The following is a 25,595-nucleotide window of genomic DNA, read 5'->3' on the forward strand; positions in this document are numbered from 1 at the left end:
GCTTATGTAAAGGTTATGACTATTTGTTCTCAGCATAATTCTATCAGGCCAAATTTCAGATGGTGGTGAAGTAGAAGTCATTGATAAAAAAGGGGACTGTAGCCATTTCTATCCAACGTAGCTTTCATTTTCAGAAAATAGGATCTTTGTAATCTATTTACCTTCTGATCCTCTGGCTTCACTATTGCTTTGTCCTGATAAGGATTTCCTTTTGCAGAGAATGTGGATTAGTGGCATTGTCAGTGTTGACTATGTGTTGGTTTCATTATTCATTCACCTTGCAGAACAGGTGGGATGCCAAGCTTTAATTTATGGCTTCTTCCTCCCCGGTTTTTATCTTATCACAAAATACACTGGTGTAATTTGTTGAAGCAAGCATAAAGCATGGCTTTTTACCTACCGGGCAGTTATTAAAGGTTCTTCATTATTTTGGAGTCTAGCCTTGGATTTTATTTACTTTTTAATAATCCAAATATAAAGTTATGACTTTAACAGCTTATTATATAATTGTGTAAAACCGGATGTAGGAAAATGTGAATTCCAATGTAACATATTTGTATGATAGTTTGTTCTCCTTATGATAATGAAATGTACTGTTTTTCCTAGTTCTATTGGGAAAGATTAGAGTTTTTTTCATTTCTTTTTCTTATTAAAAGACTATAATACTATAGATACATAAGAATTCATGAGCATTATAAAAAGAATATCTTTTCTTCAGGGTGCAGAACTTTTAAGCAAAAAGTAGAAAGTACAATCTTCCTTCATAATGTTAGTTATGAAAATGTAAAGTCATATTCAGAAACTACCTGGTTTTATTTTAATTCCAATAACAGCAGCAGATTTCAAATGTACATATAAAACCTACAACATGCCTTATTTTCAACTGAAAGAGGTGCAGAAATTAGCCATCTATAGCAAATTCACAAACAAAATAATCACGATGAATCCTGAGCTAAATATAGTATCTACCTGGCTAATTCAATCTTTCAGCTCCAGGTTCTTTCAGTTAAACAATGTTATCTTTCAGGACCCTGGAAGCATAACTTCTCTAAAACAGCACCTGCCCTCTGGAATGAAGTGCTACTCTCCAATATCCAAATGACCCCTACTCTGTTGTTTAGAACAGGGCTTTTCAACCGGTGGTATGCATACCACCTGTAGTACTTTGACACCTGGCAGGTGGTAAGGGACTGTCCTAGACAAGTATAGCGGGGGAGGGGAATGAGCTGAAGCGGCAGCAGCACCACACAAGCCTGAGGAGAGACAGCTGGAGCTGCAGGGTTGTCAGGGCTCAGCAGAAGCCCCAGGATTGGTGGGCATAGCTACAGCTGATTGGTGCTTCTGCAGGGCTATGGGGGCTGGGCAGAAGCCCAGGATCGGCATGCACTTCTGCAGGGCTATGGGGGTGAGACAGAAACCTCAGGATCAGCGAGCGCTTCTGCAGGGCTATGGGGACGATACAGAAGCCACAGGATCAGCGCTTCCAGCGCACCCAGAAGAGAAAAGGACAAGGGGGAGAAGGAGAGGCTATAAAACAGGCATGTCAAACTTACAACATCACGTGATGTCGCATGATATATTGGGACTTTTTTCCCATTGCCGGCAATGGGGGGCGCAGTTTCGATGTGACGCATCAGGCCCACAGGCCAGCAGTTTGACATGCTTGCTATAAAAGGAGAAGTTTTTGGTGGGAGAGGGAAAAAAAGACAATGGGAAAGAAAGGGAATTGCAAAAGAGAAAGGGACAAGTGTAGCCTTGAAATGAATCAGCTGGAGGTACACAGAAGACAAAAAGGAGGAGGAGGGAGAGAAAAGAAGATATAAAAGAAGGGAGGACACGAGAGGATATAAAAGAAGGGGAGAGAAGAGGATATAAAAGAAGGGAAGAGAGGATATAAAGGGGGAGAGAAGAGGATATAAAAAGGGAAGAGAAGAGGATAAAAGAAGGGAAGAGAAGAGGATATAAAAAAAGGGAAGAGAAGAAGATATAAAGGGGGAGAAGAGAGAAGATATAAAAGAAGGGAGAGAAGATATAAAAAGGGGGAGAGAAGAAAGGATATAAAAGAAGGGAGCAAAGAAGAGAGGATATAAAAGGAGGAGTGAATCTGGTTTCTCCACTGACTTGTTTATCAGAAGGTTGCAAAAGGGGATCACATGATCCTAGGACACTGTGACATCATAAATATGAATCAGTTGCCAAGCATCCAAATGTAGATTGACCCTGGGGATGCTGCAACGGTCATAAGTCACTTTTTTCAGTGCCATTGTAACTTTGAACAGTCACTAAGCGAACTATTATAAGTCAAGGACTACCTGTACTTTATCACTTTTTTCCTTTTTTTTTGTCATCAAGTTTTTGACATTTTGCTAGGCGACTGGTGGTACTCGAATATTGCCATATCCTAAAAGTGGTACCATTGGTGGAAGGGTTGAAAAGCCCTGGTTTAGAAGAATCATGAAAACCAAGTTCTTCACCCAGGCCTTTGGCAAGGAAGAGTGAGATCCCTTAATTCCTCTTTTGTGCTTGCCATCTTTTATCTTTACCTTCATGTTTTATTGATTTTATTGTGAATCTTTTATTGTTGTGAGCTGTCCAGAGTTGTTCAGAATAGGGTGGTATACACATTTAATATATATAATGATGATTATTTAAAAACTGTATATTCTAGAGTTAACAGACCTATGTAGAATTTGTCAATGGCTGGATTTGCATATTGCATTAAACAATGGATACAAAACAGTAATTAAACCAAGTGATTTATTAGCTACAAGTCTAGTTCCCACTATATGGTAATGCAGAACTGAACAAATCATATTAGTTGAGCGTGAATCTAGTCACTTAGTTGGTTCGTGTTAGATCATTATTTGATAATTGTGTATATGATATTGGACTGAGTTTTGGAGGCTTTTCAGAAAGGCCACATTATTCTGGCAGCAACATGCCTCACCTGCTGCAGCTTCTATGAAACTCTAGCTTGCCCATTTGTAAGATGAAAAGTGTAGTCTCTACTAGCATGACTAATGCAGAAAGATGCTAGGACTTCTAACTTAGTGGCATATGAGGAGCCACAATTTCTGCCAGTATTACTGGAGCATTAAATGGATTGTAATATTTTTTTTTAAATGAGAATGCCATTACAAACCTGTGTAATGTTTTAAACAATGTAATATAAAGAAGTATGGTGATATTCATGCAGAACTAAGGCTTACATTGTTTTGACCAAGGTTCTTGCAGTGTATTAGAAAGGCTCTATTATTTTTTTACTAGTCTTGGCAGTATTAAGAGGAGCTTTCCTGCTCTGTGAACATTTTCTGCAGTTGGTTGTACTGAAATATGAACATCGCTTGACTGTTTTCCCATATTGAGCTTTGAACTGTTTTCCCTGCTTCCTTGGAGATTACTTTTGTGCACCTTAACCTACTGCCATTCACTGAGGCAGGAGGTTAGGATCCTGTTACTGCAACCAGAGGCCTGACACTCTTTGACACAGTTCATCAAGAGATCATTGTCAGGGCTGAAGGAAAAGGATTTTCGACATGTAATCAACAAAATGAAATGGCCCACTGGCTTTAAGAGCTAAAATGTACTAGAACTAGCAATTGAGCCTGTTGCAACCAAAGAGGAAATAACTTCATTATACTCTCCTGAGGTAATTGAAGCTTAAGCTGAAAGGTTTATTATTTTATTTTAAAAGATTTATTCCAGAGAAAAGAAACGAGAGCGCTGAGAGGTATTACAACAGAATAAACATTACAAATCAAACTGTCTGAAAGTTCTGGCTGGGTTCTCACTGTAAGCTAGATGAAACTGATGGAGGATTGGATCGCTGTGGTTCAAAAAACTGTGGAACTCCAGCCATTGCATCAGCATGTTGTTTGAGCCAGGCCATCGCATTAAGTCAAAAAATGATTTATTGTGGCATACAATGTTTTTACACGGAGATTATTATTTTAAAAATATATCTATTAGAGACAGAGCATATATGTAAAATGAAAATGTTCAGTGCAAATGTGTTGGATCAAAAATTATGCTCATTAGAATTGGTGGTATGTAATTTAACATGAGTAGGTCTTCTTGATTCAGTGGACCAATTCCAAGCATTACTAACTCTAAATCCAGATCAGTGATAGCTAAGTGTGTGCATGGGCTCTTGACCAGTAGATAGAATAGATCTTTTAGAGTAGTCTTCTATGGCAAGTTAAGTTAATAATGATGTTAAGTGACCTGGCACAATATTGAATGGACCTCTTTTGCTGGATATTATGAATCGTAGCATGGAAAGTATTCTTCATCACTATGTGATAACTCTGTATTGTGTTTTTTTTTTTTAAATCTTGCTAAGAACATTAAACATTTCCAGTAAGGTTTTCAGTAAAAAAAAAAAATCAAAAGGCTGAATCAGTTGGTGTACTCAACAGCCATCAGTATATCTTTGCAAAACAAAGATACTCATGTCAACAAATAAATGCATCAATACTATTAAAGTGTATCCTATTCCACATGCTTAGAAGTGATCCTTCTGAATTGTGAATTGTGTGCATTATCAGAAATAGATGATAGAGAAAGAGTCCAAACAGCTATTGCTGAGTCTGCATGAAAGCTGCACATTTGCTATAGACATTGGTAGTGAAATATGCAGAAACTTGGCAGTCAGTACACTAACAAATCTATAGACCTAACTGTCTTAGAAAGAGACAATTGAAAACTTGCAGATGACTTCTCTGACAAATTTACCTGAAACTAACATGAGTCGTATTCAGGAATCTTGTGTCAAGATATTAATATCCTGAGCACCTTATCCTACACTATATATGAATATTTGAATCATAAATTGATGTTGGCCAAATATAAGCCAAATACACTCTGCCTCCCCCCCATTTAGAACATTTCATGCGATCAAATTTACATGGAACATCACTAAATTTAACCTGCTTTGAAAAAGGTCAGTAGCTTTAAAAGTCCAGATAATGTGTACAGGTGGTACTCGACCAGAATTTCTGTTGTAAAGCAAGAGAGCTGTTAAGTGAGTTGTGCCCAATTTTACATTCTTTTCGCCAGGGTGATTAAATGAATCACTGTAGTTGTTAAGTGAATCAAGTGGTCATTAAGTGAATACAGCTTCCCCCATTGACTTTGCTTGTTGGAAGCTGGCTGGGAAGGTCCTGGATGGTGATCACCTGACCCTGGGATGCTGCAATTGTCATAAATACGAGCTCATTGCTAAATGCCTTGATTCTGATCATGTGACTATCAGGATGCTACTACAGTCATAAGTATGAGTACTGATCATAAGTCACTTTTTCAGTGATGTTGTAACTTCAAAAGGTCACTAAATGAATGGTTGTAAGGTGAGGACTATCTGCATATTTATCCATTTAGTATAATGTTATATTCTGTAAACTTAAATCTTTATCTTCTGTCTTATGTATTTATTGACAGATGTTCCACTAAGCCTCAGTCATATTCTGTATTTGGAAAAAAAAACTCTCCCTTTTTATTCAGTGTCTTAAGTATGATAGAATAAACCAATAAAAGATAATGTCTTGATTCTGTAATATGGATTTTTCTTAACATCAGCCTTGTGTATATATAAGTACAATAGGTGTGTATATATAAAAACATAGCAGTATGTGATGCTGTTACTATTACTGATAATCCTACCCCCATACAGCAGTCTAATTGGCTGGGACTAATTGGCTGCATTTATTACTAGAAAATTCCCACCAACTCTTGTATGTTTCTTTAGCACCAATGCTTCAAGTTGCCTAGTGATATATTTTACTTCAAACATGCTTAGATACTAAGATTAGGGATGGGTAAAAATATGTATTTTATAATAGTCTGTGGAAGGTTTATTGTAAATTGACAAAATAATCTGATTTTCAGTTATTTAGTAACAGCTGCAAGAAAAGAATTAGACCTTGTAAATAATACTTTTGAAATGAAGAAAGCCTGGGGTAATCAAGAATGGATTTTTGTGCGAATGAATTGTCTGTTTCATATAGTTCTGGGGGAAAAATAAGCATGCTAGCCTTTTTTCCTTTCTTTTTTTTCTTTCACTGTATTTCTTTTGCCTCAAAGCTCTGGTTAATAAATCTTGGGATTCTGTTTTTTTTAAAAAACAAACAAAATTTTTACTTTAAATTAAATTTTAAGAAAGAATTTGTACATGTTATTTTGGAAATAACTAGTCAGTAGCAGTGGAGACATTATTTCAAGTCAGGAAGTTAAGACATTGAACACAGTAATTTCAGAATAAACATACAGGATTGAGATGTGTAAATTTACAATCCAAAACATTCTGTAGCTTGAACCACAGCTCATTAAAATCAATGGAATCTATTTCTAAGTCAACATGATAGGAATTGTATATTGCGTTAAACTGGTTCTTGGTTTAAACTAAACTTATTTCTATTTAATAGCCAATGAACATTCCTAGAGAATTAAATTATTAAGTGTTGAAAATTGCATTTTGAATGCAATTTTGGTTGGTTCAGATATGTGTAGTGTTTTGTACAACGGGTTGATGATGAACTAACTGCTTACTCAATGAAGGCTAACAGTTTGTTATAATTAAGACAGATGATTGCTTGGTATTTGCTTCTATTGTAAAAAGTTATAAAAATAGTAGCCTTTTTATATATTTTTAGTATTCCTATTGGCCACGCCCAAATTAAAACACTTAAAACATTAATTTACTCTATATCTTTTATATATCTTCTTTCATACCATATGACAGATACTGAAGTCTGGGTATATAGTAAAATATTAAGAAGGTCTTGCTGTACTATATTGCATCATTGGTATCTCCAAAATCATATGCTTAATGAGCATATGCTCCAAAGTACATTACAGAAATATAGTTCGTAAATGAATATGCAATTGATTATCCTAATGTAGAATGATTGCAGAAACACAAATACTATCCCAAACTGCTGACTGGTTGAATGAATGGAACATTATTATTGCAAATTTGTTATGAAGATTGAAAACTACCTGTTCCTGCCTTGCCTGCTCCACTAATTTCCACTTAAGCAAGACCATTTCTACTTAAGCAAGCATTCGGAAAGAAGGGGAAAAATTACATCCATTTATGTGACATTTCAAGCTAAACAGATCACCAAGCTTGTTAACATTTTCTACATAACTTTAATTATTTCTATAGGTGTCCATCCCTACAAATGCCAGTTCTACACTTTTCTTTTGCAAAAACCAGTTGAGAATATATTTTGAACTAGATATCAAATAGAAACATGCAGGAAAAACACAGTACATGCCACGTTGGGATAATTGATATATATAACATTACGTTCATTTTAATTGAAAGCAAAATATAGGTTTATTTTTTGAAGGTATAAAAAAAATTGTGCCCAGCCTGGAAATTGGAACTTAATGATTCAGTGAAGACGGTGCTGCTTGAATAGGCCAGAACTTGAGCGACTTGAGCTTGTATATCTAGAAAAATGACTTAAGTTTGTGGAAATAGTGTTATGATTTTAAATTATCTATGGTCATTGCAGGACAAGTGATAGGGATCAGGGAAGTGGAGCCTATTGATGTGCATCATTACAAGAGTTGAAAGTACCTCAAATCAACAACAGTGTATTGAAGGGATCATAGGAAAAAATAATATCCACATTGCCTGATACCTTATAATAAATTATTATGCTTGATATGAACTTTATAGTTGAAGGGAAATTGGTCTGGAAGCAACAGAGAGACTAGAATACCAAATCTGGCTTGCAAAAATCCAGATGACCACTAGATGGGAGGAAAGAGAAATGGAAAACTCTTGACTCATAGTTTCTGCAGCCCATGTCTTGTAATTTTAAAAAAAGAATGTTTAGAGGTTCATTTTCAGGGTACACCATGTGGCCTTTCAATCCAAACTGGAAAAAATAATTAGAGTAGTCAAAATGCAGTTCTTTTCACCCCAGTCTTTTGCATATAAAAGTGTGATTTGTGGATTGAATAAAAGAGATTTGGAAGCAAGAGATCAGAGAATGAAAGGTCTTTCAATGGGATTGAATACAGTACAGTATAGACTTCCCAGTGAATTAAACTCCATTGTACCTGCAATTCATACAGTGATCAATGAATGTCTGCATGTCAAATGTTTTCTCGTACACTAATCTCTGAATATCACTTTTGGTGATATTTTCTTCTGGGCATTTCTGTTTCCTCTCGGTTGTCTTTTGGTTTCTCATTACAAGGTGTAAGTTGTAAGATAGTCATGTGTTGAAGTAACTCAGTTGTACTTGGGACTGGTGCAGCAGCCATATCCAGTTACTATCCTCAGCAGTATTTTTTAAGAAAATGAGATAAAACCTTACGACAGAGTCCTGAATCATTTTATACAGTGCCTTGAAATCTGAGTGAGAGTTTTATTTGTCTGTAATATAATATCCTTGTTTTTACTTTTAAAATATCTACTTCACAACTGCTTTGTTTCTTTAACTAATCTTCAGATAATAGCACAAAGTGAAGTGCAATAATACCATTAAGGGTACTCACCGTTTTTGCTCTTTTAAACTCTACAAAGTCGATTTGTTTTTAAAAGCCTAGAAGTGTTGTGGAAGTAACCCTTAAAACAATTCATGCACCAAATGCATGCTAATCATTATTTAGTGCAGTGATTCTCAACCTTTCTAATGCCGTGACCCCATAATACAGTTCTCCATGTTGTGGTGACCCCCAAGTGGGTGTGGCCACCAATAAGAGGGAGTAGGACAGCTAGAAAAGGGAAAAAAATGGCAGACAGCATGGTTTGGCGACCCCCGTGATATGGTCATTCGACCCCAAATGGGGTCCCAACCCACAGGATGAGAACCACTGATTTAGTGACTAGAACAACTAATAGTGGGCATGTTTTGCAAAAGAGTGAATCAAGGTTCAAGACACTGAAAGAGTTTTCCTATTTCTTGATACCATCTCAAGATACATAGCCTTTCAATGCAGTTTGCTACCCATATTCACCTGTACAGAGAATTTGTAATTATTTAAGTGACCTAGTTCTATTTATATGAGGCTGTACAAAGAGAGGTAGATAATATGCTTGCAAAGAGCAGCTACTAATGAATTCAGAACAGTGACTACATAACTTTCAAGAAATTGTCAAGTATGAGACTGACTACTTCAGAAATTCTCAGATGAGCACAACACATACATTTCTGAGATTGGATTCATCTAGATTGATTTAATGCAGCATTTTTATCACCCCAAGCATAAATTTATATACGTCTATTGTATCTCTCTTTATTCTTAATATAGAGCCACAAGCGTTCTGTTTGCTTATAGGGGAGTCTTTCCAAAGCTGTGTGAGGCTTTTCATTATTCTTCTCCGCTTTCTCTATAGTTGAAGTGTGATGATCAGAACTCTGCACAATATTTGAAGTGTTACTCCATCATCAACAACTTCTTAAAAGGAATTGCAATATTGGAAATTTAATCTTGTGATTCTTCTCCTACTGATCTCAGCTTGGGTTTAGCTTTTTTAAAAAAAAAAACAGTCCTATATTATACTGATATTTTTACTGAGCTGTTCACCTATCCTCTGTGATTGCTTTCTTATTCAGTCTGTGTCTACTCAATCTCCATCCGTTTATATGGGCTATATGAAGTTAGAATATTTTGCTTCACTTTATTCTTGCATATTTTAAGATACATAATATCATTTTATGCTAATCCATAAAAGTTTTCAGAAGTATTTTTTTGGCCTTGTTTGCTGTTCCTCTTTATTTTGAACATTTCACATAGTTGGGTGTTCACTTCACATTGCTTGTAAACAAAGTTTAAAATCACCAAACAAACCTATATTACAATAATTTAGTGTTTATTTCTACTTTTGGGGGGGGATTGGTTCACAGAAGTGAAAATGATAATCTGTTGAATCTGAGATCTGTATGAGTTGCCAGCACCCTGATTGGAACAGGGTATTAATGAAGTATAAGATTAGAATAAATTACAAGAATTAATAAATAATTTGCAGTTACTCAGTAGGAGTCCTTCTATAGTCATACAAATATGGATCTTAATCAAAAAATATAAGGCTGTAATCTTACGCATATATACCTGAGAATAAGACCTAATTGAAAGGAGTAAAATGTATCTGTGATTAAACATGTATAAGATTTTTGATAAAAAAATAAAAGAATAGAATGTTGTGTGTGGTAGTACAAGTAACCTATACAAGCTTGATAAAAAAAAATCTGTTGTCAAAGTGTTCCTGCACTATAAAATCAAGCTTTATCATCTGTAACTTTCCAATAATTACCTTTTGCTTTATGCAAATAGATGTTTTAGTAGCATTTTTTTTTTACAAACATGGCTTACTCTCTCCTTCCTTTCCCCGTGGGCTTGTCAAAATGTAAATATCTGGATTGTTTCTTCCTTGAATCTATATCCATGCCTACTCACGATTTTATAAATATAGACACATCTCATGATACACAAATTATTATATTTACTGGAAGAACTATCAATAAGCAGTTATTGATTAACCTTGGGATACTGTTTCGCATTATACAATCTGCATACTATTATTTATTTAGCAATATTAAAATAATTTTAGAGTTTTAGAAAATATTATATACCAAATATGAAAGAGCAAATGGAAATACTTTGCTGTAATATAAGTAGAGGATCAAAGTGGAGTCCTACCTCATACTGGCTGAAAAACAAGCAGCTCTGCTTAATAAATTTCTATTTTATGTGACCTTACTTCTACTGTTTATTAAAACATAACATTGTATAAAAATAATAGAAAATGGTTTCTTTAGTTGAATGAATACCTTTTGTTGAGACTGACTATGCATTGATTCTTTCTGCAGTGGCTAAAAAATCCTGGCCCCCAACATGAGAAACGGACTTTGTTTGGGGACATGGTGTGCTTCTTGTTTATAACTCCATTGGCTACTATCTCCGGCTGGTTGTGTCTGCGGGGAGCAGTGGACCATCTGCACTTTAGTAGTAGGCTAGAAGCTGTTGGGCTCATTGCACTCACTGTCGCACTCTTCACAATTTACCTCTTTTGGACACTAGTAAGTAGTCTTTTGTTTCGACTTCTATTTACATTAGAGTATGATAAATCTTATAATGTTATTCTGGGAACATCTGATGACACTTATTGTTGTATGAAAAAAGATCAAACTTCTTTATTTGAATAACAGCTTCATAATATATATTAAAATCGTGAGTGGCTTGGTGGCCTAGAGGTAGAACTCTCGCTTCACACTTAGGCAGCTGTGAGTTCGATCCTAGTTGGCAGCAGATACTTCTCTCTCTGGCGCAGTGAATAATTGTCGGCTGTGAACTCCATGCAGGCGTCAGGAAGGGCATCCAGCCAGTAAATGCTCAGCTCCAGTCAGTTGCCCCAACCTCACCCCGAAGCAAGGGATTGCAGGGTCATTAAAAGAATATATAGTATATAGAAGTTCTTCTTAGAATGTTCTTGGCTGGGAGAAATGGCAGAATTATTTTATAACATTCCCCCCATCCCTCCTCTACAGAACATATTGTTAGAAATTATATTCAGATTGAGGACAAATTTAACAAAGAGTATCTCTTCTACCACAGAAATTGGTCTGTGATATTAGATGCATTGTTTAGATTAAAAAGTATTCCATCTGTAGACAGATGGCTTTGGATCCAAGCCAGTATGTGGAAAGGCCTAATGAAGAGACTTTAGCCAGACTACAATGAGTAAGTGTGGGGGGGGAAACCCTAATAAAACAGTGCTAGGAAAATAGGTAGCAAAATATTTTCAGACATCATCAACATCATATCTACGCAGCAAGGAAAAAATAAAACAGATTTCCTTTCTCTTTTGGCACTAATAATGGGCAGACTGAAGGTAAATCTCTGAAATCTTATCCAGCATGCTTTGTTTTCTCTAAGTTTGGGATGAAAGATTCAGCTTATATAAGCCTGCTTCTCATTCTAATGTGAATTCTGAGACACCTGCATTTACCTCCAGACCAGAAACTTGAGACATTGCTCATCTTTCCTAAATAAGCTTTTGTGGACATTGTTCAGGACTAACAAACTATAGTGCTCTGAACAAGCTATAGTAGGAAAGATCTGAGCTGTCTTTTTCCTTCACGATTGGTAATAAGAAACACTTTTCAAGGCTCAGTAGATTTCAGAATAACAAGTCTGGAGCTTTTAGTTAAACCTGAGTGAGAAAGCTATGTTAGACACCACCAAACAGTTTCTGCCTTGTAACCTTGTACACTAATATATTTTGAAACACGGGCTGTCTTTCTTCCTCCAGACATCCAGATGTCTCAAATATGGAGGAAGAATTGAGAATGTGATCCTTTTTGAATTGCTGAATTACTTAAAATGGGCTGATTGATTTTCCCTGCTGAACAAGTGTAAAGAGAATGCAGTCAATCTTCCCAGTTGAAAAGCATCTGCAGGAAAGAAGCGGTGGTTCCTATAGCAGAGATGCATCAACTCTACAGATGCTTTCATAATGAAAAGAAAAGAAAACCACTTTTTTACTTATTGTCCTTTATCTTGTAATACCATTATAGGGTAGACGTTTTTATATAGATTTTAGTCAACCTCCCTTTCGAGTTGAGTAATCATATAGGAGAGACTAAAGAAGAAAAAGAATTGCATCTAGTGCCATGACTACCACTCATGCCAAAAGACTTTCCTTTCCTGTCAAGTATGTTGCACACTTGTGCTTCCCCAGATATGCCTACTGTGGTCCAGCAGCCATCAAGAACAGGTTCCAGTGTGCAGCTTCATGGGAGAAGGTATCCTTACTGCGCAGACATCATTAGACATAAGTCAGACTTGAAAAATAGTAAACAGAAGTGTCCTCCTCTCCATAAAAAAAAGAAACATGTTCTGCTTAATCTCCCCCCCCCCTTTAAAAGATGCTACTTTCATTATTGGTTTCAGCAGTGTGCAGCCACTAATCTACAAAAAAATGGTGGTATTATCTTGACATAGGATTGAAAATTCTTATTCAAACAACTACTGCATAATCTTCAACAGCAAGGAATGGTCTCTCTCTTGTTTCTCTGTTATACCCTGATATTCATCTTGCTGTGATTGTAAACTTCTGCTCATCTATTTTCTCCTTTCCTTGTTTTCCTTATTTTTGAATGCCATTCTAAATATTTTTAGTTGGGACTAAGCTCCATTAAGCTCAAAGAAATTTACATCTGAGTAGAAGTGCAGTGTTTTTTCCCCAATGTTCATTCTTAATTATTTTCCTTTGTTCCTATGCATACCTTCCAATTCCTTAGTTTTCTGCAATTTCTGTTTCACTGAACTGTTATTAATATATGCTAGCTTTGGAAGGTCACCAACTTTCTGATACTTGGTGTTTGCAGTTTTCTCTAATCCGTAAAAGAAAGAAAGCTGAAAATATGTTAGTTCAATCCCAAATAATATGTTCCATCTTTAATTTCTACTTTTGCTCTTAGTAGTCTCTAATTGGAGAGCACTGGAATGAAAAAAATAGCATGCATATTTGGTTGGTCTTGTTCTATATGTTTTCATTGTATGGTTTTTCAATCCTATTATGGTTTCTTTATCAAAACTGCATGCACTTTAGCATTTATTTTAAGAACCTTTGAATAAGGTGAATATTCCTGATAGAAAAAGGAATTCATTGACAGCACATCTGTATAAATTAAAGCATTTCATATTAGATGGACCACATTTGTTTTACTCAGCATTCATAATGCTGTTTGATACTCTGTTTTCTGTCTTGTAAAGCATGTGGACTTACAAGATCCTTCTATGAATTTTTGGCACGAAGAAATTTTTATAATAAGTCTATGAAATTTGGATGACAAAAATCCACATAGTCCCCAGATAGCAACAGAGTATTATAAAAAGCTATTAACCTTTTGCTGTCCCCAGTAGTCATCTGGATTTTTGCTTTCCAGATCTGAGAGTCCTGTTTAGAACCTCCATTTTGATCTACTTCATGCATTGTTACTGAGAATATTACCAAAAATAAGCTTAGCCAGTTGATTCAGGTAATGCTATAGCTATAATATATGCCTACTTAGCACAGGAGTTCTAGATCAGAAATTATATTAGTTTCTATCTTATTTTTCTGATAAGAGAACCAACTTTGGAAGGAAATAGTATTACCACTTTTCCCAGGCTTAAGAAAAATAGCTGTAAGGTCACATTGTCTATCTGGGAATTCTGGGAATTGCAGTCCAACATAAGTGGCATAGCAAATGGAGACTGAGAATTTTTGCACACTTGATCATTTACTTTCATTGTTTACACCTAAGAATGCCTTTGTGTATCCAAAATTGCAAGGAATAAAGGTTTGGGAAGTAAGCTACAGAGCAGAAAAAAAGAAAGAGGTTATATCCCTCTTCCAGAAGTTCTGAGATATCTACATGTCATTGTGAAGCCAGAAGGCTATCCACATATAAGAAAAAGCCATCAGCTATATCTGTGGTTATGATTAACTCTTCATTGAAAACAGAAAAAGTGGGTGTGACTGGGGTAGGAGTGGACAACTAAATAGGCCAGAATGTAGGAGTAGACAAGAAACTTTGCATGTCCTATGGATCCTTTAAGAGGTTGTATTTCCCTCCTGGCAACCAACCATTTCTTCAGGTTGCTTTCATTTTTTTCAGATTCTTATTCAGAGTCCAATAGGCTAAAAATATAAACAGACTATAAGGAAGATCACAGAAATACCAAACTACCTTAAGCACACTAAATCTTGCTCTGACACTGTGTCCAAATCATATGGGAAAATGACTTGTTTGAAAAGGATCCTGCATATGGAATGGATGTAAAGAAAATTGAAAGAAGCTATAGAACAGTATTTTTCAAACTTGGCAAGTTTTAAGATATGTGGATTATAGCTTTCTTCATATCATGGTGGCTGGGGATGTCTTCGAGTTGAAGTCCACACATCTTAAAAGTCGCCAAGTATGAAAAAATAGCACTATAGAACAAGAGTTTCTGACAGCAATTCCATGCATACATTTTGAAGCCGGTAAAATAATGTGTTCTACCCTAAGTCTGCTTGCATGTATGGATTGCTTTACAGTTATATGCATTCCAGCTTTCTACATGTCTTCAACCTTAGGAACATCTTCTTCCTTTTATTGTTGGAAGAGGTAAATTGGTTTTGGCTCAATCTATTTGCCCTACTTTTTATGAACATCAAGACAGTCTTTCCTCCAGACTAGAGACTTGTTGTGTTTCATGTGGAAATAAAATGAAAAGGTTTAGCTTCTACCATTCAGGTCCATAAATGCTAATCTGAAAAGCCATGTTTAATTTTACAACCATTTTGATGTGTTAATATTTCAGTAATACTTGTGATTTGATTGCATGGAATTTTAAGGAAAAAAACACCCCATTACTTTCAAAATCGAGAGCTTTGGAGAAAAATATCAGAAGATTTTGAACATTTTCTTTGAAGGATTTTAGGTTCAAAATAATGTTTTAACCACAGTTCAAGATTAATTTCAGTTTATCAATATGTGTGCGTATATACATATACAGTACCCATGCATACATATCACACACACTGTCATCCAGCAAGAGAGATCATGCACCTTGGTGTTGCAACACACTTAATATGGGTCTGCCTTTCAGAGCTTGCAGTTGGAAGCTGCAACTGGTAGAGAATGCAGCAACCAGATTCTTAACAAGAGAATCTTATTATTGCAGAGTCTCTCCTATTCTGTGATCACTGCACCGGTTACTGTTAGTTACTGTTAGTGCTAATTATCACCCATAAATCCTTCTGCAGTCTAAACATCAAGAGAGGTTGTGCCCATGGAATATAGATCAGAAGGCAGCTCTTCTCAGTAATGGCTGCCACATTATTTATGTATTTGTTTATTAAATTTATATCTTGCCAACTTCAGACAGACAAATGAAATTAAAACATCCCTAGGATTACACAAATGTATTACAGTAAAACATGCAGGATAAAAGGCATTATGACAATAGCGTTAAGATGTTCACAAAGAAAAAAAATACTAATACTAAATGACAACAGTACTTGTATAAGAAACTCTCAAGTTTGTTGTCAAAAATTACTAGTAAGATTAAATTCAGCCAGCAAAAACTCGGGGAAAAATCCAGTCTTTAAGACTTCTGGAAAGCCATCACAGTAAGAACAAGTATAACATTGTCAGGGATGCTGTTCTGTAAGTCGTGTAATGGAAACACAGAGTCCCTGGGGCTTCTCCGATCTATGATGAACATACAGGATGGCTCAGTTTAGTTGAGAAATGTGTGCCTCGTCCCTTCTCTTCTGACATTTTAAAGAGCACCAGAAATCATTTTCTTTGGTCCCTTAGGAGAAATTATGGCAGGAGCATTATTAATGATCTACTGTGGTATATACCATCTAGAGTCTCTTAGATTCGAGTTGGTAAAAAAACATGTTTATTAAATAAATAAAATGTCTGTTTAAATCAACTAGAGGAAACTGCTCAAACCAATTGTACTAGGGGAAACTGCTCAAACCAATTTTTTACTGGAATAGTTTTTGACTGGAAACATCCTTTAGTTTCAATAAAATTACTGTATGTTATTTCCATAACATATGCAGAGTCAGTCTTCCAGAAAAAAATTCCGATAAGTTCTACTCTGACTAAAATAATAGGCAGACTGTATTAATATCTTTCTCATTATTTATATTATCTGGTACAGTTCTCCTGTTGTGCTGCTGCAGTCAACAAATGTACATAAACATAAATGTAGATAAACAATATATGATATACTGAAAAGGACAGATTTTAAAAATTATATATCCCAAATTATATTTCATATTAGGAAGTATGTAGGAGTTATATTTTCTAGAAAGTATGCCATGACCATATTTTATTGTCTTTTAATTGCTACCCAAATAAATACGCATTTTAAATTACAGTTGGAGAGCTGAATCCAACAGCCCATGAGGGTCCTTGTCATCAAACTTTGGAAATTTCCTGTTGCTGTCCTCTTCCTACAGCTTTCTCAAATCCCCTTGGGAAAGTTGAGAGGTTAGGGAGGCACCTGAGGATTTATTTAATGATAAGGATCTTAATTTGCAAACTTCAGTACAGAGTATAACTTAAATTATCTCTGATCATTAAAAATGCCTTTCATCCATGAGTGTTGCTTTACACATACATGGGGAGGTGATAAGCCTAAACCAAACATCAGTGTATTGAATATACAGTTTCAGGGGCATGGTAAGTGCATGGTTTATGTTGCTTGCCAGATGGGAGAACCTTTCTTATCCTGTTATAATTTCAGTGGGAATGGACTGTATTAATGAGGCAATGTACTCCCAGAAAAGAAGTTTCAAAGTTTCAACAACAGGGCTTCAGTGTAATAGGAGATGATACATGATAGATGAATAGATAGATAGATAGATAGATAGATAGATAGATAGATAGATAGACAGACAGACAGACAGACAGACAGACAGACAGACAGACAGACAGACAGACAGACAGACAGACAGACAGACAGACTGACTGACTGACTGACTGACTGACTGACTGACTGACTGACTGACTGACTCACATTAAATCCCAATCCAGTTTCTATTCAACCAATTGCCGCATAACAGTTTTGCAATATGCTTGGATTATACTTCATTACCTCATGATTTTTTTTTAACACAATGGCATAAGTCTGTGCAAAATTGCATAGGGTCTGATACTGAAATGGTATAATAGTCCTTACAGTCCTGTTAGTTTTTTTTCCAGGCAAACAAAAAAACATCGGACTGTTCATACTATTTGAACACATTTGCTTTCATTTAAAGAAGTCATTTTATTGTCCATTTTCAATTCACTAATAACTGTAGCACAGGAGGTTGGGCACAATTCAGATGATCTTATTCCATTTCAGCTCAAACTTATATTGCCAAAATAATTATATAAAACAATTAGATTTTAAGTTCTAGTTAAGTTTGATATTGATTCAGGCTGCTGGTTTTCAAATGTGATTCTAATAGTTGCAATTTCTTAGTAGCCTTATTGCAGTTTATGTTACCACAAGAAAAGGGTTTAAAATGTATCAAATATGCAACCTGCATCAGGTTAACTGAACCTAATACATCTTATAATCCATGATGCTTGGCTGAATCCACTCACCCAATTAAACTCTATTTTCAATCTTTACTTATGGCATAATTTGGCTTTGAGACTTCACCATAGATAGTCCAGAACTCCAGAGGTATTGAATGTTGTGATGTACAGTGCTGTGGTATTACATATTGTTGATTAATACATTGTCTTTCATAAGATATACTTTAGGGCGGTTATCATTTTTTCACATTGGCCTTCCTATTAAGCCATGTATAAATGAAACCCTGCCATCTGGGTGAGTAACACTGCTGTATCTCAATGAATTTAGTGGAGCAATTATTTTGAGAATAGAGATCCATACATTTCAAAGGAGCTATTTTCTGTCATTCCTAAATAAGACCCTGTTTTTCTCAAAGACTGCTGATTACCCCTTTAAATGAATCTAAGCATTGTTTTCATTATCAATGAACAAATCTCATCTCTGTTCTAGGCAGGAAGGGTCCTGGATCCAAGTTTCTGATTTTTTAACAAAATGATGAAGAACAGATCCTGCTTTCATATGGAGTTTGAATTTTATAACTAATTTTATAAATTTACAAAAATGTTTAGTCAAAATGTTTTTAGAAAGCCCAAAAGATTTAGAAATGGTTGTGGAATTTACACAATTTTGCTATCAACTAACAACATTGTTAACTGAAGACTTTCCTTACAAAATGCAAAGTTGAGCTTCTGAATTTGAGTACCGTAGCTGACATTGCTTAGGCATTGGCTGTAGGCAAGAACTCATTGTAAACAGCCTACCGGGCTTAACTAGGTTATTTATTTGTTTGTTTATTTGTCGTATATAAAAATTGCCCATCTCCCTTACAGAAGGCCTCTGAGCAGTGTATAATAAAATATCAAAAGCATAAAAAAACAGTATATAAAATTTAAGAGAGGCAAGGAATGTTAAAAATTGATTAAAAGGTGTGGGGAGGGCTTTCAGGGCATCAACTAACCTGCCAGTTGTGTGCTCATCTGTGTTCCCCAAGCAAGGCCACAGAGCCATGTTTTCATGCCTTTCTGGAAAGTCAGGAGAGTGGGGCCCTGCCTCACTTCCAGGTTGAGTGTTCCACAAGGCAGAGAAGGCTCTCTTCCTGGACCCCGCCAGTCAGAATTCTTTGGCTGACGAGATCCACAATTTTATCTTCCCTGCCTGACTAGGTGAGATGGGCTGACATAATGGGATGATGTTATCCTGTGAAAATGCCTTAAATTTTCAATGAGAACCTGGCTTATAATGCAAAAATTGCTGGAAAAACTATCCTTTCTATAACAGAGAGGGACTCTAGGAAAGAATCTTAGTAACTTAAGGAAAAGCCCATAAATGTAGATAGCCTGTGGTATTATTGTTCCACTAGTGGGCATGGGTAATGAAAACAGAGTCTTCCACAGATGGCTAAGGTTCTGCAAAGCTACGCTTTTTCCATGTTCCTGATATCTCCTCTTGAAGGGAGTTCTTAGTCACACCAGCCTGAAACTGATACACAATAATTAGTTCCTTCACAATGAGTTTTATAAATAGTCCTTACCTTCTATCCTGGGCACGGATAGCTGACAGGAAATGGCATTGTGGAATCTGCCTACTATTCCTCTCTCACCACTATCACACATCCAATCAGAAGAATTTGAAAATCCAGTGGCCATTATAAAAATACTATCACAGCAGCTTGAAAGAACTCTGATCATTTAAATCTCCTTACAAATGGGTTATTATATATATTACTTCCTAACTATGTTGTCACTATTATCCCAATATATTGATCTGTCTGAAATAAAATTTGGATATTTCCAAAGAAAGCCATTGCCAAATTATTACTGCATAATCCAAATACCAATCTGAAGAAAGTTGCTTTACTTTGTTGCATAGCAAGGTAACATATTTTTAAAAGGGATGATACTCCACACTATCAGCCTTTTTAAAAAACTGAGTTCAGAGTACAGTTCTTGAATTCACTGAAATTATTTACAAAGTGATCCTAAATAGACTGACCTATTACCAGGTATCTTTTAGCTCCATTGGCTGCTATAGAAAAGGAAAATTAGATTAAGTATTACAGAAGCAGATTGAAAAACTGAATTTTTAAATCCTTTCAAGATTTCCTTGAAGTGCATGTTGAGTTGAGAAGAACTGGAGTTAAAAGAGAACCATCCAGGTTGAGGCACAATAACGCAATTTGTATTAAAAGGCTCTTGATTTTTCTTCTGAATGTGTTTCTCTAGTCATCTTAACCATAGATATTTCTCTTTATTTTCCTGCAGGTATCCTTTAGGTATCACTGTAGATTATACAATGAATGGCGTCGGACCAATCAAAGAGTTATCCTTCTCATCCCAAAGTCTGTCAGCATCCCTTCTACCCAGCAGTCCTTGCTGGGCCTGCATTCAGTCAAAAGGAACTCAAAAGAGACCATTGTCTAATTGTGATAATCTTGTCCAGAGACCACAAACTATATGTGTGTAGCATCATAGTTGGAAAGACACTTTTTGTAGAAGAAAAGACATGACTGTTGCAATTTAAATCATGGATGCTGCAATCATATGATATTTGCTAAGCTGCCAAACATGTCTAAAATTTAGCAGATACTGTATGGAATTTTCCAACACGTGTTGATAGCTGCATCACTAGGGATGCAACTCTTTTCTAATTGTGATTAAAAACTATGATGGCAAACACTGCAAAATATGTGAATTGTATTATTTCTGAGACAGGTCCAGATATCTTCTATGCTGCATTCCCCCTTCCTATATTTAGACTAATTAAGGAGAATTGGAGGATGCTTTAAGAAGTATAATGACATGGTGAGTATGTGAGAGAGCACATGCATACAAAACCCATTTGTCACACAGCTGCACTAGGTCCAGAGACAGCTAAAAGAAAAATTCTCAGTGGAAGGCTAATGAAAAGTTTTATAGCCTAATGTCTTGAGAAAAAAAAAATTGAAGGATTGTAATTACCTATTAAGCACAATCCCCCCCCCAAAAAATGAGGTTTTGATATTTATGTAGTATATTTCCTCTTCTCCAGCTATACACCTTCTGTGTACTGGAACTGCTACTTCCAGAGTTAACATCATGCATTTACAACATCAGGAACGAATCAAATTGGGAAAGTCTGTTCTATATTTTCCCAAATTCAATAATTGTAACATTTCTTTTTGTTTGTTTGTTTGTTCTGTTTTATTTTTGTGCTTTTGAGTCACTTTTTTCTCTTGGCAACTACCTGTGGATCTCTTTATGTGCAAGAATATCTTTCACTGCCATGATTAGTATATTCTCTTGTCTAGTAACAGATATTCTGTTATACATATTTATTTCAAGGCTAAAAACTTACGCTTATTCGCGTTTTCATCACAATAGTAATCTTTGCAATGAGGAGAAGTAGGGAAGAAAGCTCTCAAAGTCTCTGCCAAACTGCAGAGAGGAGATGAACATGATCTGCTAAAATCTTCCCAAAGCCATTTGAAATATTCTTATCTATTTTTTTTTACCTTCAGAATTTCCACTTTCAAGGGACCAGTTTCACAACAGTCTGTAATGGTGAAGACTTGCAATCATGGCTATAGACTAGAACTGTTGTATCCCTGCTGCAAAACACAGATGTCTGGAAAACATTGTTTCAGAAAGCAATTTTCTCAAGCAGAGAGGAAAAAAAACTGTTGTGGAGAAATGATTGAAATAGCAGAGAATTAAGTTGCATCACAACAATATTCTCTAAATTTAATTCCTAAATTTATTTTGTAAGGGGGACTTTTGCACAGATAATAAAGGACTGGCTCATTAGACATGTTCTAAGAAGCTTGGACTTGCCTTGCATTACAATGAGTAAAACTACAGCTTTGCTGGATTTGCAACTTGACAGATAAGTTTAGATGAAAACATCTAAGCCTTAACTTCTTTGTGCTTACCAGACTAAGACCTCTTTGTTAAAAATGTTTATAACTGCCCTATAATCGTAGCCAATTCCAATTTGGAATCTGAATGTTAAATTCTTCATTTCTTGGGTGGCATGTCTTGGCATGACTGTTTTTCCCAAAGTAGACAAAGGCATTTCAATCTATTATATTTAGAATTGGGCTATCAAATGGACTTTTCTTACAACAATAAATGTTCCTAGCACGTAGAAAATTTATTAATTAAAATACGCTACTGAATCATATTTCAGTAGAAGAAATTTCAACATTTGTCTCTTATTTCCTATGTTATGGGGGCAGGGGGGATGAAGAGGATGTGTATAAAAGCAAATTGCAAAGACTTCAAATAGATTGCACAACTGTTCTTTGTTAAGTAGTAGTATTGAGTCTCCACCACATGCAGATTCCAGTCTACAGCTACTTTTGGATATGATTGCAGCCATCATACGACACCAGGTGCAATTTACCAGGGTGAATTGCAAACTATGAAAAACTCTACATTCCCATTATCCTTGAGAAATAAGCACCTCCAAACCCATAAGGCACATACACATAACTTTCATGCCTTTAAGTCTACATGGGGAGATGATTTTGCAGGGCTTGGTGATGAAAAAAGATCTTTCTGTTATTGGTAAGTCAAAAAACAGCCTCTGTGTTCATCTGTTCAGTTGCATCTGATTTTTTTTTTTTTTTGAGTCGGTATAGATTAGTAAAAATAAATGAGAAAAAAGGAGTGGCTTTGCATAAAAGAGTTACTTCACAATGCACAAGAAACTCTGAAAGAGCTGTAAACTTGTTGAGTGACAATCAAACTGAGATCATACGCGGTCAGGACAAATGGCATAAATACAAGTAGATGTTAAATTGTGCGGTCAATATCGTGTTTTCCCGAAAATAAGACTGGGTCTTATTTTTTTTTCCTCCAAAAGAAGCACCAGGTCTTATTTTCTAGGGTAGGCCTTACCTCCAGAACTGACAGCTCCACCCAGCCGGTCCACTTCTTCTGGGGCCAAAGTTCTGCAGCTGCATTCAGGCCTGCATTTTGCAGTCAGGCCTTTCCAGAAGGTCTAAGCAGCCAAGTACCGTGCTATGGATTCAATCTATAGCTTGGTACTTGGCTGCTGAGGTCTTACAGAACTGAACTATGGATTGAATCCATAGCTCGGTTCTTCGCTGCACAGGCCTTCTGGAAAGCCCTGTGACTGAGAAATGCAGGCCTGGCTGCAGAAGAGGCCTCAGAAGAAGAAGTGGGCCAGCAAGGAGAGGCCTGGCTGTAAGGTAAGTGGGTGCTGGGCAGGTGGACAGCTCAACACACCCACCCCCGCCCTAGCTTGATTTTTAGGTATGTGCCTTGACCCCAAACTAGGGCTTATTTTTGGGATAGAGCTTATATTAGGCTTACCCCTCAAAATCAAGCTAAGGCTTATTGTTGGTGTAGCCTTAAGGTACTTTAGAGATAGAATCTGAGAGGATGTCAAGGGTTCATTAGCATGTGCACAGTTCCTAATTGACCTTAGAACTCTGACCAGCTGCCTTTCTGATACTTTTCTTTAGTGCCCAGCAGTGAACACATATTGCAGGTCTTGGGGTCTCATTGGAGCAGACTTAACGGTAAGTATTGGATGGGGTGCAGGAGAGAGAAATGTAACAAAAGTTCCATAATGCAAGAAATCTCTAGTTTTTTTTAACCCAAGCTATTTCAATGATTTTTGAATATGCACAAATCATGAATATTAAGCCAAATATATAAATGCCATGTATTTTTAAAAATGTGTCTATTGGTTTATTTTTTTGTAAAAAAGAAAGGAAAGAATGAACAGGGGAATGGAGAAAAGAAAGAAATAATTGATTCAGAAATAAAATAACTAAGTAGACAAAGCAATTATTGTGCAGTTAGTGCTCGGTATATTGTTGATGAGAATTTAATCTTATAAACAAAGTACATAATTTTTTATTACAAGAAAAGATTTAAATCTCTGAGTTAAGTGGAGTAATCATTGTTATTTAAGAAAACCAAGACAAAAACTGCTAAAAAGTCACAGATAATTTAGTTTCTAATTTCCCATTTGCTGTACAATAGTTAATACTTTAGAGCTATTGGATCACTTGTAAAAAGTACTCACACTTGGACTAAACCTACACTTTTTCTTTCTTGTTCAGAATAACCTCTCTTTAACTTAATCCTCCTCTATAACACGATTAGAATGTCCCACCTGCCCAGTTCATGTCTCCCCCACAAATTGTAAGTCAATATAGATTCACCGACCAAAGTTGTGGAAGCTGATGCAAAAATAACACTATATCTTTATATTTTTTATTTTATTTTATTCATTGTTCCAGGTGATGCTGGAAGTTTGGTAAAACTGTCCAATGCATCTGGAGAGCCAAGATGAGGAAGGATGCTTTAGAACTGTTGTTTTTCAAACTTGGCAACTTTAAGATGTGTGGAGTTTAGCTTCAGCTTCCCGAATTCCCCAGCTAGCATGCTGGGAGTTGAAATACACAGATCTTAAGAATGCCAAGTTTGAAAAATTCTGCTTTAGAAGGATATACCTTTGCATAAGGGGGTATTTGTTTCAGAGGCAGTCACCCAACCAGAGAAGCAGCCGCAGCTTGTTGCCCCTTTCTCTTCTAGAGAGAACATCCAATAGAACTCAGGATCCTGACATTCAAGGCTGGACTGCAGGATCAGAATTGTTTGTCAAAATGACAAAAACTATGTTGTGCTGTTATAAGAAGTGCACATGCAAAGGGATGACACTTTCATTGTGCCACTAGAAAATTTTTTTATCATTGTTTTCCCCACCTCTCCTACATACCTGTGGGCATAGGCACTAGACTTCTGCAGCTCTTCTCCAGCAGGGCCTCCTAACATCCAGATCCGCTATAGTACTGCAGAGAAATGCTGCAAAAGCAAATCTGGACCATTAACACTGGAGCTACAAGCAGGCAGTTTTCCATCGGCAAGTTGCCTCAGCTTTACTAAGCTTTCTCTAGAAGCCAAGGCATCTTGCTCCCTTTCCACAATTTCCTCGCACCCTTCTGTTCGGAAATCAAGGTACCAAATCGCTCTTCCATGGAAAAACAGTCCTCTGGCCCTCTGCTGCACAGACTCGGAGAAACAACAAGGAGGAAATAGATCATGCAAGTCATGATTATTTTCCCATTGTTTTCAAGATGCATACAAATCAATATCTTTAAAATTTGCTCCATATTTTTCCCCAGTGTTAGTTTGCTGGATTTTCCTCCTCTTCTTTTTGAATGTAGGGTTGCTTGCTCCCCTCTGGTCAACTGGCATTACAGTATTGGATTTTTCAAATCTAATGCACACTGTAAAAGTTCAGCCACATCACCATGTTGTTCCTTTAATTCTGGGAAGTACCGGTAATTCATCTGGTCTTGAAAATTTAAACTCAGAATGCAGTGGTATTTTACGTATTTGTCAATCTCAAAATTCAGGCCTATTCTTTACCATGCTCTTAACCATATGCAGCTAGAATCCATAAGTTTTGTTTGAAAAGGATTAGAACAGGTTTGTTAGGATGACAGCTGTACAACCTAGCGTTGAAGACAAGATAATGTTTGAGACTGAACACTAATTAAA

The 25,595-nt window shown here is 36.2% G+C and overlaps 1 protein-coding gene across 3 annotated transcripts in view; it reads left to right on the forward strand.

Annotated features, from left to right (window-relative positions):
• The window catches only part of MARCHF3 (membrane associated ring-CH-type finger 3), a 119,174-nt gene extending 98,413 nt beyond the window's left edge, over window positions 1-20,761 (forward strand). For all 3 annotated transcript variants that reach the window (XM_039334159.1, XM_039334160.1, XM_039334158.1), the window contains 2 exons: window positions 10,830-11,039; window positions 20,340-20,761. In XM_039334159.1, the coding sequence (XP_039190093.1) occupies window positions 10,830-11,039; window positions 20,340-20,498 (369 nt within the window). In that variant the 3' untranslated portion in view covers window positions 20,499-20,761. The remainder of the gene's footprint in view (window positions 1-10,829; window positions 11,040-20,339) is intronic.
• Window positions 20,762-25,595: the final 4,834 nt, after the last annotated feature.

The sequence above is a fragment of the Crotalus tigris genome, unplaced genomic scaffold, assembly GCF_016545835.1.
Source record: "Crotalus tigris isolate CLP2741 ecotype Arizona unplaced genomic scaffold, ASM1654583v1 scf7180000017628.32516253702:7417878, whole genome shotgun sequence".
In the NCBI taxonomy this organism is placed as follows: Eukaryota; Metazoa; Chordata; class Lepidosauria; order Squamata; family Viperidae; genus Crotalus; species Crotalus tigris.